The sequence below is a fragment of the Schistocerca americana genome, chromosome 6 (assembly GCF_021461395.2).
Source record: "Schistocerca americana isolate TAMUIC-IGC-003095 chromosome 6, iqSchAmer2.1, whole genome shotgun sequence".
Taxonomy (NCBI): Eukaryota; Metazoa; Arthropoda; class Insecta; order Orthoptera; family Acrididae; genus Schistocerca; species Schistocerca americana.
Window position 1 is genome coordinate 295,399,687 of NC_060124.1, and position 13,884 is coordinate 295,413,570.

The 13,884-nt window shown below is 41.6% G+C and overlaps 1 protein-coding gene across 2 annotated transcripts in view; it reads right to left on the minus strand.

The window, feature by feature from the left end:
* The window catches only part of LOC124619853 (YLP motif-containing protein 1), a 669,202-nt gene that overhangs the window by 73,270 nt on the left and 582,048 nt on the right, over window positions 1-13,884 (minus strand). For both annotated transcript variants that reach the window (XM_047146465.1, XM_047146463.1), the window contains exon 9: window positions 4,769-4,992. In XM_047146465.1, coding sequence (XP_047002421.1) covers window positions 4,769-4,992 — 224 coding nt within the window. The remainder of the gene's footprint in view (window positions 1-4,768; window positions 4,993-13,884) is intronic.

Sequence of the window (13,884 nt, forward strand, 5' to 3'; positions counted from 1 at the left end):
CTAGTCAACTGTGTCTGCAGGTGTAACTTGACACTTGTACGGTTCCTGCAAACAAAAGTATTATGAGAATCTCCCTTTATTATTGTGTTAATATTCTTGTCCCTTCCACAAATAACCAAGTGTCCCATTTCTTAGCCAAATGCTTCTTAACTTGCTCAGATATTGTCCAGTACCTTTAAAGGAACAGCAATATGTCCTTGGGAAGGCTCCGAATTTTGTCTCTTTCTATTTAGATGTGGTTTCATAAGGTCATAAGCCAGGTTCTTCACAAATACTGTTCTCACAACCTTCTGATTTTGTCCATTTGAGTAAAAAAGGACCTGGGTGTTGATACCAGCAATGTCCATTAGGGCGAAAAAGATTACCAAAGGCCACCTTCTCATTATATGAGCCACAGAATATGTGCCACGCATCTGGTCAACTGTATCAACGCCACCCTTAGTGCCATTGTAATCTAACACAATCTCTGGTTTTCAAGAATCTTCATTGATAGTAGAAAACAACAAAACTGCCTTGTTCTTCTTTGGTACATACAAAACCATCGTAAAATCATTTTTATATCCGAAGAGAGATGAACCAGGTAACTGATTTTTCTGAGGCAGGAATTCCAAGGGAATTTCTTCTTTATTCTTTCTGAGTGTCCCATTACATGTAAGCCTTTTACCTAATAGTGACATAGCCAAGTGGCAACTTGTATACCAGTTGTCCATAGTTACATTCCTGTTGGATCCCTCTATATGACTCACATGTCAGTGAACTATTTCCAACACTTAATTTGAGACTTCGAGCTGCTTTCCACAACATACCTCAAGGTTGCTTGTAAAAAAACGTTTTCGCACCACAAATTGCACATATCTTAACGCCATATTTGGTATACTTGTTGGGGATATATTGCACAAGTCCACAACAACCACAAAATGCTTTAAGTTTCTCATTAATAGTTACAAACTCACCGATGCTGTACATACTTTTGCAATTAGTTACAAACTCATCTAGAATCAAATGTATTGTGGGCAACTTATCAGTTCTTCTCCTCTCTTCTCTTGTGGTTTTATCATCGAAATGAATACAATGCAGCAAGAATACAAACTGCATGTAGCTCACCAAAACTTTTCCAATTTTAATTCCTGATCCATCGGTATTCCACAGTTCCATTACATTCATGTGGTTAGTCTTGTCTACTCTGAAGAGATAAAGTAACCCAAGGAGTGCCAGTATTTCACTTCTCATCATTTCTTTTTTGTCTCTTTCTCTCTGACAAACAGAAAATTCTGGTTAACAGAATATATCTGTTTGTATATTTCCCAACAGTATCAATCATTTTCATGTTAATTATCTTGAGTAATCCAGAAATGTTGGTTGTTACATGCCTGGAAATAGCCTTGGGTCCAGGAAAAATTTTTACAATATTTTTCCTTCTCGCTTTGCTTGTGGCAGAGTTAGTACTTTTCCTCTATTTAGAAGTTTTGTCTCTTCTCACGAACCAATACCCTATAGAACCTGGCTGACAATTATTGTCTTCAAGTTCATCTGACTCATACTCTTGTTCACTTTCAGTGTCATGGTCACTACAAGTAATTACCTCCACTTCCTCATCAGTATCATCATCTGATATAGTGTCTACATCTTTTGTAAAATCTGAATTTTCATTCAAGAGCCATTTGAGTTCCTCATTAGTTAAATGCTTTCTTGCCCGAAAATAAAAATTTGTATTGAACACAGGCCAGAGGAACATTGTAAGTAAAATAACCACTATGTTCAAAGATGTAAAAAAAAATACTTACATGGCCAATCGCATGATGCACTGAGTGCACCAGAAGGGCCAGCATTACACTAAATTCTCCGTTTAACAAATTCTTTAGCATTGACAATTACTGCACTGCACATAACAGTTGTCAGAACAGTAATGAAGAAATACGTCGAGTATCAAAGGTCTCCATTGTTGCTAAAACGATAACCACACCAATTATATAAATTTGGCACACACTGTGTGCTGACATGCCTGCACGAAGGTTAATAGACTTTCCTAGGATAATTTACGTCTGTCTTCAAGAGTCTACAAGTTCAGTTCTTTTAGTATCTCTGTGACACTCTTCCACAGATTAAACAAACCTGTGACCATTTGTGCTGCTCTTCTCTGCATAGATTCAATAGCCCCTGTCAGTCCTACTTGGAACGAGTCCCACACACGTGAGCAATATTCTGGAATTGGTCACATGACTGATTTGCAAGCAATCTCCTTTGTGGACTGATTGCACTTCCCTAGTATTCTACCAATAAAGTGAAGTGTACCACCTGCTTTGCCCACAACTGAACCTGTGTGATCATTCCATTTCATATCCCTACAATGCATTACACCCAGGAATTTGTACAAGTTGGCAGATTCCAACAAAGACTCATTAATGTTACAGTCATAAGATACCACTTTTTTCTTTTTTTGAAGCAGGAAACTTTATACTTCTGAATATTTAGAGCTAGTTGCCAATCTCTGCACCTTGCTGATATCTTATGAAGTTACTGAATATTTATGCAGCTTATTTCAGGTAGCACTTCATTACAGACAACTGCATCACCTGCAAAAGCCTGGTTTTACTATTAATATTGTCTCTAAGGTCATTAATATAAAATATGAATAGCAAGGGCCCCAACACACTTCTCTGGGGCACACCCAAAGTTCCTTCTACATCTGATGATGACTCTCCATCCAAAATAACATGCTCTGTCCCTGCCACCAAAAATTCCTCAGTCCAGTCACAAATTTCACTTAATACCCATATGATCATAATTTTAACAATAAGTGTAGGTGTGGTACTGAGTCAAATGCTTTTCAGAAATCAAGACATACTGCATCTACCTGGTTGCCTTGATCCAAAGCTTTCAGTATGTCATGTGGGAAAAGTGCGAGTTGGGTTTCACATGATCGATGTTTCCAAATCCATGCTGGTCGGCACTGAGAAGGTCATTCTCTTCAAGATACCTCATTGCATTTGAGCTGAGAATATATTTTAAGAGTCTACAGCAAACCAATGTCAAGAAGATTGGCCAGCAGTTTTTCTTGATCACTTCCACTCCCATTTTTGTAGACAGATCATGTGACTGTATACCATTATGAACTGTTCTAAATGGTACATATCTATCTAGTGCATGCTCAGAAATTTAATTAGAGCCAGAGTTCCTCTACATGCTCCTGCCCTGTGCTGAAATTTTCAAGTTCCTCCATGAGATATGATACTACTGATTTTTAATCTAGTTTACTGAATATATATCTTTCTGTTTTTTTTATCTGTCCTTTGTACATTGGTAATCATTGTTGCAACAACCACATCATGGTCACTGATAACAGTTTCGATGTGGACATCCTCAGGTCTATTTGTTGCCATTAGAGGCAATATATTTCCATCATAAGTGGAGTTCCTAACTATCTGTTATAGGTAGTTTTCAGAGAAGGCATTTAGTAAAGTTTCACAGGCTGTTTTATCATGCCCACAACTAACAAAACTTTAATTTTCCCAGTTACTTGTTGGATGATTAAAGTCTCCACCAACGATTACAGTATGGTTGGGGGAATTATGTACTAGTGAACTGAGGTTTTCTCTAAAGTATTTGGTCACCTCATAAGATGAGTCTGGTGGATGATAGAAGAATCGAATTATCATTTTATGCCCACCCCTTACACTGAGTCTTGTCCAAACAATCACATGCAGCTTCAATTTCTACCTCAGTGAATTCGAGTTTCTTGTCTACTGCGAGAAATACACCACCTCCATTTTCAATTTGCCTATCCTTTCAATAAACACTTAAATTTTCCCCAAAAATCTCACTGCTATCTATTCCAGGTTTCAACCAGATTTCTGCACCTAGTATCATTTGAGCTTCATTGCTTTTCATGAGCTCTTCAAACTCTGGCACTTTGTTGCAAATGCTTTGGCAGTTTACCATGAGTATTTTAATACTCTCACCTGTGGGAGGCATTTCTTGCGATCTTACACTGGTACTTCTGGGTTTCCTGGAGCTATCATCGTCTGGATTGGATGGAGAGTTACCTAATCTAAAACACCAGTGTGTGCACCCCACACACAGTAAGCTACCTGAGTAGCAGCATCTGATATGTAGGGCACACCTGACCTACTTAGGGGAACCCTACAGTTTTCAACCCTATGGTGCAAGTCCAGGAAGTTGCAGCCTAGCTTGTCACAGCATCTTCGAAGATTCTGGTTCAGTCCTTCCACTCACCTCAGAGCCAAAGGGACATGATCTGTCCTGGGAACAATACTGTGAACTATGAGCTTTGTTGAAACTCTGCACACAAGGCTGATCTCAACCTTCTCTGCCAGTCACTGAAATTACCCAAGAATGACCTCCGAGTCCAGACGACAGGCATCACTTGTTCCAATATTCACCACAATCTGCAGTTGGTTGCACCCTGTTGCCTCATGGTATACAGTAGTAATTTTTCTCCACTGATTTCATTTACTTCAGTAGAAATGCTTCTTGCCATTAATTTAAACAGTCCTCCATTACCTGTTTGGTTATTTTGGAATGACAAGTTTTCATAGAAAAGAAAACCACATTGGTTTATTAAAAGACTACAGAATAATGCTTAAAATGATGATAATATTTCCATCGCAGCAAAGAACTCAAAAACAATCCATGTTTGGTAAGACAGAGATTTTTAAATGTCAGTGAATTTATTATATAAAACTGTTCTAAAAACAAAACTTTTAACATAATTGATGTGTATTATGATACCAACTATGTTGAACTTTACCTGCATCAGAGATGCACTGTCAACAATGCTCTCTCTCTCTCCTTGTTGTGCAGAATGAGTGTGTTGTCCTCTTGCAGTCCCATGTACAGCTGACCCCTCCTGGCTTTCCTCATAAAAATAATCTGGAGGCACAGGCCCAGTTCCATAACTTTGTGGGCCTTCAGCAGACATCCTAGACTGTCCTACAGGAGGTACTTCATCTGGAGTGTGCACCATGTTTGGATCTGAAATGGAAAAAGTAATTTACATTAGAACATTTATTTTCATTTTGTATTTCAGTTCTATTTTTAACTTGTCAGAACAATGTTGATAACCAATATCTGTTTTGTGAATACACATTTATCAGTCAATATACAGAAAGCTGACGCATACATGAAACAAAAACATTTCAGAAACTCCTGGAAATTCCTCTCAACAGGATTAAAGATGACAAACATACAATAATTGACACAGTTAGAATGCTTAGTTAATGCTGATACCTATATTAATGTATATGTGCAGAAATAGTTAGAAAAAGTGGCCATTAATATAGCAAACAATAACAACAATTCTAATCATATACTTGTAAACAACAAAGAAGCAGAAATATTAACTGAAAATAAGAAGGCCAGGCAGGTTGCATACTATGAATTAGTGCTCCGCCTTACGGAGAGGTAAGATTAGTATATATTTTTATATATTGTAACTATAAATAAATCACAATTGGAAACATTCCATTGGTATTGACAGAATTTAAGAGAATCATATTTCTCTCATGGACATAGTCTGTATGCTTGTTATTTAATAGTTTTTGTACCTGAAAGCAAAACACCAAATATATTTGTAATATCAAGTTTGATATAATGCATATCAAATGTTTAATCACATTTTTTTCTGATTCAAGAAAGAACTGCAAAAGAAGACCAATAAAAGTGGATTCTTGTCAGTTAGAAATACAGTAAACAAAGATAACAAGAAATAAGAACGGAGAAAATCAGGCATTGCAAGAGGAAAAGAGAGAGAGAGAAGAGTCAACAGCACAAATATTATCACAGGATGGACTAAAGCAATTTTAGAAGTGTTGGAAAAATAGTTCCTACTTGCAGAGTTCTAATGTACTCTTAAAGTTAGAAAGAAATTCTGCTTTCAAACCATTGGCAAGATCTTGAAGAAGAAAGCAATGACTCAATATCCTCCTGCATGGAACCTAACTTCTGTCACTGTACCATGGTTGTCATTAGGTAAGATGTATGTTGGAGGAAGTAACAGATTTCTTGGCTCTTACTGGAATAATGGCTTCGAAGTAAGATTCTTTGTGACATTTTAGCATGTCTCACTGGAATATGTCAAGTGCATGAATATGTCAACTGCAGTGTTAGCTGCAAGAGACAGAAAATGTGCTTTGTTGGTGCTGCACATTTTAGAAGTTTTGATCAAGATAAACTTATGCTGTATTGGTCTTCTTTGGCAAGCCAGTGTAAATGTGTGCACAGATTCAACTAAGTGAAAACTCCATGCAATATGCACACTTATTTATTTATTTATAACAGCCAGATTTAGGAATTTTCCTTTGTGTGAGACCGTGTGTATGAGATCGTGTGCTGATTTAAAGTTCTAAATTTGCACTGTTTACTGTTGCTTCTGCACAATCTTTCATTGATTGTATCAGTACCCATTTGTATTGTGATATACTGTGAAATTCAAACATTCATGAGTGCCATGATACACTAGTACTGTTATCACCAATTGTAGGTCTAAACCAAATGTTCCTCTTTTTAAAAAATTCAGAACAGTAGGCCTATCTCTGTTCAAAACAATCGTTCTCTTATTTCATTGCACAATTCTGTGAAAAATAGGTTAGTTTGACAATTTTTGGATGCTTACAAAATTATATCTTCGTAAGTTACTGGTATGAATGTTTTGGGTACATAATTTATTTTGTTGAAAATCAGCGTTTGCAGATTATAGTTCAGCTAAAGAATAGATCACCCATGAATTCCATCATATATCAACACAAATAAATGTACGTTTTTGAGAATTTTTGGAATCTACCATTGTTCTTTGCATAATGTACAAGAAATTTGTAGGAAATCGACATTTGTGATTTGGTTACTGTAGCAGATTTTCTAACAAACATATTGTGTGACATCTGGTTTTCCCTTAAAGAAGAGTAGCCCTATATATCATCTACATTTATCATAAAATAACTTTGTTTTCAAGTTTGCTAACAACTATAATTAACATCAAAAACTTTCTGGAAACTACTAATTTTCACCTTTTTTTTTCGCCTTAATAGAAATCTCATTTTTGTGTATCTGCTTCATTTCTTATAGGGAATTAGCATTTTTTTAGCTCAACATTTAGAAAATAATGAGTGGGCTTAATTTAAAGATATTTGTTCACTGTCTTGTAATACATTGCACCAGCCAGAACACCAGCCCCACTGTGAATGCTGTTCTCAAGCAAGGGATGAGTTGGTTGATGTCTGTCAGCAGTTGGAAATCATCCTGACTACAGTCAAACAATTGACAGCTGCCGCGAATCAGTGTTGTTTACCTGTTACACTTATACTGGAGACAGGTTGGTTGGTTGGTTGGTTTAAAAGAGAGAGGAAGGGACCAAACTACGAGGTTATCAGTCCCTTGTTCCTAATAAAACAATGCCACAAGTGTGAGAATATAACACAAAACAGAAAGAAAGGAAAGACCACGAGAACGAAGGAAAGGCAACAAACACTAAAAGGAACAAAAAAGTACAAGAGAACAACACCCTGCAACACATTAAAACCTTCAACCTAAAAGCACTAGGGTGGAGGACACAGAGGGACAAAGAACAGGAGCTAAAACTCAGATCAAATGATAAAACCCACCCTCATGGATGAAACGTAAAACTAAATCAGCCAAAGAGGCATTGTCTGCTAAAATCAATGATAACGAGTCCAGCAATCAAAGATGAAGTTGAAAGGCAGTCAAATAAGGACATAGCAGAAGAATATGGGCCACTGTCAACTGGGTGCCGCACCGACACTGAGGTGGGTCTTCATGGTGCAGGAGGTAGCCGTGGGTCGCCCATGAATGGCCAATGCAGAGGCTGCAGAGAACCACAGAATCCCTGTGAGATGCCCTCATTGAGGACTTCCACACATTCTTGGTACCCTTAATGGCTCACAATTTGTTGTGCATACTGAAATTTTGCCATTCTGTCTCTCAAAGCTGAAAAACTGTGCTGCGTAATAACGAACACAGGTCAGTTGCAGGGTTGTCCATCTTCAAAAGTGGTTTCTGTGTAGCCTGTTTGGCCAGCCTGTCAGCATGTTCATTTCCTGGGACTCTGACATGACCAGGGGTCCAGACGAACACCACTGAATGACTGGACCATTCCTGGGCACTGATGGACTCCTGGATGGATGCTACCAAAGGATGGCAAGGGTAGCACTGGTAGATAGTTTTCAAGCTGCTCAAGGAGACAGTACATAAAAGAAAAGACTCCCCAGGGCATGAAAGGAGATACTGAAATGCATGAGAAATGGCCACCAGCTCTGCAGTGAATACACTGAAGCCATCAGGTAAGGAATACTGTTCAATATGGCCACAGTGCATGTAGGCAAAGACAGCGTGACCATCAGCCATCAAGCCATCGGTGTAAACCAATTCACAGTCCCAGAACACGTCAAGAATCGAGAGGAAGTGACAGCGGAGAGCCGCAGGGTTAATGAAGTCATTAGGGCCACATGAAATGTCCAGACAGAGCTGCGGCCAAGGCGTACACCACGGAGGCATACGTGAATGGACAGCAAGTAGAGGTGGTAAAGGGAAGGACTCCAGTTCGGAGAGAAGGGACCGCACAGGAACCACAATCATTAGCCCCGACCTGGGCCACTGATGTGGGAGATGGACTGACATGGGCAGGAAAAGGAGATGGTAATTCAGGTGCTCAGGAGAACTATGAATGTGTGCTGCATAACTGGCAAGCAGTTGTGTATGTCTGATCTGCAATGGAGGGACACCAGCTTTTACCAGTATGCTGGTCACCGGACTCATCCTAAAAGCTCCTGTCACTAGTCAAACCCCGTGGTGGTGCACAGGGTTGAGTAAATGCAAAGCTGAAGGTGCTGCCAAACAATATACCACACTCCCATAGTCAATTCAGGATTGAACAAGGGCTCTGTAGATCTGCACCCCAATTCGGGTTGCTCAGGCAACAGAGGGCATCCAGGTGCTGCCAGCACTTCTGCTTAAGCTGACGAAGATGAGGGAGCCAAGTCAATTGAGCATTGAAAACCAGTCCTAAGAATTGATATGTCTCCACTACAGTGAGTGAATCATCATTAAGGTAAAGTGCTGGTTCTGGATGAATGGCACAATGCCAACAGAAGTGCATTACACACAACTTTGCAGCTGAAAACTGGAAGCCGTGGGCTAGAGCCCATGACTGCACCTTGTGGATGGCTCCCTGTAGGTGCCACTCAGCAACACCAGTACTGGAGCAGTAGTACGAAATGCAGAAGTTGTCTGCATACAGAGAAGGTGAGACGGAGGGCCTGACAGCTGCTGCTAGACTGTTAATGGCCACTAAAAATAGACACTTAATACAGAGCCCTGCAGGACTCCATTCTCCTGGATATGGATGGAACTATGGGAGGCACCAACTTGGAGACAGAAAGTACAGAGCAACAGGAAGTTTTGGATAAAAATTTGGAGTGGGCCCCGGAGACCCCACTCATACAATGTGGCAAGGACATGATGTCGCCAGGTCGTGTCGTATGCTTTATGTAAGTCAAAAAAGATGGCAACCAGGTGTTGCATCTGGAAAAGGCTGTTCAGATGGCAGACTCAATGGACACAAGATTATCAGTGGTAGACCAACCCTGGTGGAAGCCACCCTGACATGGAGCCAGTATGTCACAAGGCTTCAGGACCCAACGCAACCGCTGACATACCTTACATTCCAGCAGCTTACAAAGAACTTTGGTGAGGCTGATGGGCCGATAGCTATCCACATCAACTGGGTATTTACCAGGTTTGAGCACCGGAATGATGGTGCTCTCCCGCCATTGTGATGGAAAGATGCCATTGCACCAGATCCAGTTGAAGATGTTGAGAATATGTCGCTTGTAGTCAGATGAGAGATGTTTAATCACCTGGCTGTGGATCTAATCAGGCCCAGGAGCTGTGCCGGGGCAATGTGCAAGGGCACTGAGGAGCTCCCACTCTGTAAATGGGGCATAATAGGATTCACTGCAGCATGTAGTGAATGAGAGGGCATTCCCTTCCAGCCGCCGTTTGAGTGTACGAAAGACTGGGGGGTAATTCTCTGATGCAGAGGCTCGAGCAAAGTGCTTGGCAATAACGTTTGTGTCGGTTGATAATACGCCACTTATGGTAACACTGGGGACACCTGTTGGTGTCTGGTACCTGAAAAGACATTTGATATTTGCCCAGACTTGGGAAGGTGATGTATAGCACCCAATGGTTGAGACATATCTCTCCAAACACTCCTGCCTCAGTCGTCTGATAAGGTATGAACACAGGCACAGAGCCATTTAAAGGCTATGAGGTGCTCCAGCAAAGGGTGCCGCTTATGCCACTGTAGCACTTGCCAACACTCCTTAATTGCTTCAGCGACTTCCAGTGACCACCAGGAGACTGCCTTATGCCTCGGGCACCCTAAAGAGTGAGGGATCGTGTTTTCTGCCACAGAAACAATTGTTGCAGTCACCTGCTCAACCATCACATCAATGTTACCGTGTGGGGGAGATTCAACGGTGACAGCAGAGGTGAAAGTTTCCCAGTCCACCTTGTTTAAAGCCAATCTGGGCAGGCGTCCATGTGCCTGATGCTGGGGCAGTGACAGGAAGATTGGGAAGTGGTCCCTACCACACAGGTCGTCATGTGCTCTCCAGTGGATAAATGGGAAAAGTCCTGTGCTGCAAATTGATAAATCAATGGCTGAGTAACTACTATGAGCCTCACTGAAATGAGTGGCGGCCCCATTATTTAAGATGCAGAGGTAGAATTGCAACAGTAAAGTTTCGACATCTCTGCCTTGGCCAGTAAGCATGGCACCACCCTACCAGGGGTTATGGGCATTAAAATCTCCCGTAAGTAGGAAAGGTTTAGGGAGTTGATCAATCAGTGTAGCTAATACATTCAGGAGTACTGCGCCATCTGGAGGAAGATATATACTGCAGACAGTCATTTCCTGCATCATCCTGATTCTGAAAGCCACGGCTCCAAGAGGTTCGAAGGGGCACATGTTCACTACAGACTGACTTTAGGACATAAACGCAAACTCCACCTGACACTCGATTATAGTCACTACGGTTCCTGTAATATCCCTTATAGCCACGGAGGGCAGGTGTCCGCATTACTGGAAACCAGGTTTCCTGGAGGGCAATGCAGAAAGCAGGTGTAAAGCTTAACAGTTGCCGTAGCTCAGCCGGCAACGGAAAAAACTGCTGCAATTCCACTGGAGGATGACATCATGAGACTGGGAAGGCATGGAACATTCAATGAGGCAGTTTACACCTCAGAGTCACCTGATGCCACTGACTTATTGCCTGAGCAGTATATATCCATTCTGTCTGAGGGTCTGGCGAGATCTAGATCCTCAGCGGATGCCAAAATCTCCACCTCATCCTCAGATGCAGAGCTTGTAGGTAGTGGTGGTGTAGGTGCCACCACAATTTACTTGGTCTTTGGGGTTATCTTTTTTTTTATTTCTCTCACTGCTCCTTGGATTTATCTGACTGGGAGGACTTCACTGGCTCAGTCTCTGGGACTGAGGATGAGTGTGAAGCCCTATGACCAGCTGCTTTTGGGCACTTCAGCCACTGGCAGGTGTCATCTTTCCCACTAGCAAAAACCTGGGAAAGGAGTGACCCGAGGGACCCCTTCCTAGCGAGAGTAGCTGAAGAAAACTTACGCTTCTCTGGTTTAGAAGTGGGGACGGACGTCCCCGATGGTTGGAGTGGGAGGGGGGTGGAGGGGGGGAGGGGGGGGGGGGAGGGGGGTGCTCCCAAAGTACGTGGTGCAGGAGCAACAGGGAAGGAAATGCTTCCACCATCAAGGGGGCAGGTGTAGTCTTCTGGGTCTAAGAGGTGACTTGGGTTGGCAGAGCTGATGGTGCCAGAAGTGTTGTAGCAGCGGCGTAAGTAGATGTCATACACACAGGATGCAGGCGTTCAAATTTTCTCTTAGCCTCAGTTTAGGTCAGTCAGTCCAGGGTCTTGTACTCCATGATTTTCCTTCCTTTCTTGAGAAACCTCAGTCTGGCAAGCAAGGCAAATGGTACTCTCCGCAGTTGACACAGATGGGAGGTGGAGCACATGGAGTATTGGGATGTGATGGGCATTCACAACCAACAAGTCTGAGGTGCTGTCTTTCACTGCAACTGAAAATGAGCCAATGGTACTCACTTCACCTGTTTGGGGAATCATATTTTGACTGGTGTCAGGCGGTGGCAAATGCAAAAGGGTAGGGAACTATTAATTGTCAGCAATTCAAATGTATGGCGAATCACAGTTCCCCTTGGAAATGGCAGCAAGGGACAGGAAATGACACAGGTGCACTCAGTGTTTGTGCCTGAGGGGCTCATTCAGCATGTTTAGGAGGTGACTGTGGTAGCCACTGAGGGAACAGGGTGCAACTGACTGCAGATTTTGGCACACATTGGAACAAATGATGCCTGTCATCTGGAGTCAGAGATCATTCTTGGGTCATTCCAGCAACTAGCATAGAAGATTGAGAAGATCAGTCTTGTGTGTGGAACTACTCAAAGCTCACAATTTGCAGCATTATCCCCAGAACTGATTGTGGCTCCTTGGTTCTGAGTTGTGTGGAAGGACTAAACCAGAGACTTTGAAGGTTCTGTGACAAGCTAGGCTGTGAATTCCTGGACTTGCACCATAAGGTTGTGAACTGTAGGGTTCCCCTAAATAGGTCAGGTGTGCCCTCAGACGTTGCTACTAAGGTATCTGACTATGATACTGTAGGAAACCCAGAAGTACAAGTGTAAGATCAAAAGAGATGCCTCCCACAGTGAGAGTATGAAAATCCTAACGGTAAACTGCTGAAGCATTCACAACAAAGTACCAGAGTTTGAAGCCCTCATGAAAAGCAGTGAATCTCACATAATAACAGGTACAGAAACCTGGTTGAAACCTGAAGTAGATAGCAGTGAGATTTTTGGGGAAAATTTAAGTGTTTATCAAAAGGATAGGTGAATTGGAAATGGAGATTGTGTATTTCTCACAGCTGACTAGAAACTCAGATTCACCGAGGTAGAAATTGAAGCTGCATGTGAGATTGGGCCAGACTCCGTATAAGGGGTGGGCATAAAATGATAACTGGATCCTTCTACAGCCCACCAGACTCATCTCCTGATGTAATCAAAAACTTCAGAGAAAACCTCAGTTCACTTGCATGTAAGTTCCCCAATCATAATGCAAACATTGGAGACTTAAATCATCCAATCAATTGTTAGTGGTGGGCATGATAAAACATCCTTCTCTGAAAACTACCTACAACAGATAGTTAAGAACCCCACTCATGATGGAAATATAATGGATCTAATGGCAACAAATATCTGACTCTTTGAGGATGTCCACATTGAAACTGGTATCAGGAAGTATGATGGGGTTGTGGCAACAATGATCACCAGAGTACAAAGGACAGATAAACGAAGCAGAAAGATATATATGTGTAGTAAACTAGATCAAAAATCGATAGTGTCACATCTCCGTGACGAACTTGAAACTTTCAGCACAGGGCAGAAGCTTTAGAGGAACTCTGGATTAAGTTTAAACCAATAGTTGACCATTCACTGGATAGATATGTGCTCAGTAAAACAGTTAATAAAGTGAGGAAACCTCTGTGGTATACAGTCGCTGTAGAGAAACTTCTAAAGAAACAGAGATTACTGCACAATAGGTGTAAAATAAAGAGTGGGGCTATTGATAGAGGGTTACTGAAAGAAACAAGTTTGGCTGTCAGGAGGGCAATGCATGAAGCTTTCAGTGACTACTGTAGCAGAATATTGTGACATCATCTTTTACAGGACTCAAAGCAATTCTGGTCATATGTAAAGGCTGTTAGTGGCACCATAGTTAGTGTCCAGCTCCTAGCTAATGAGACAGG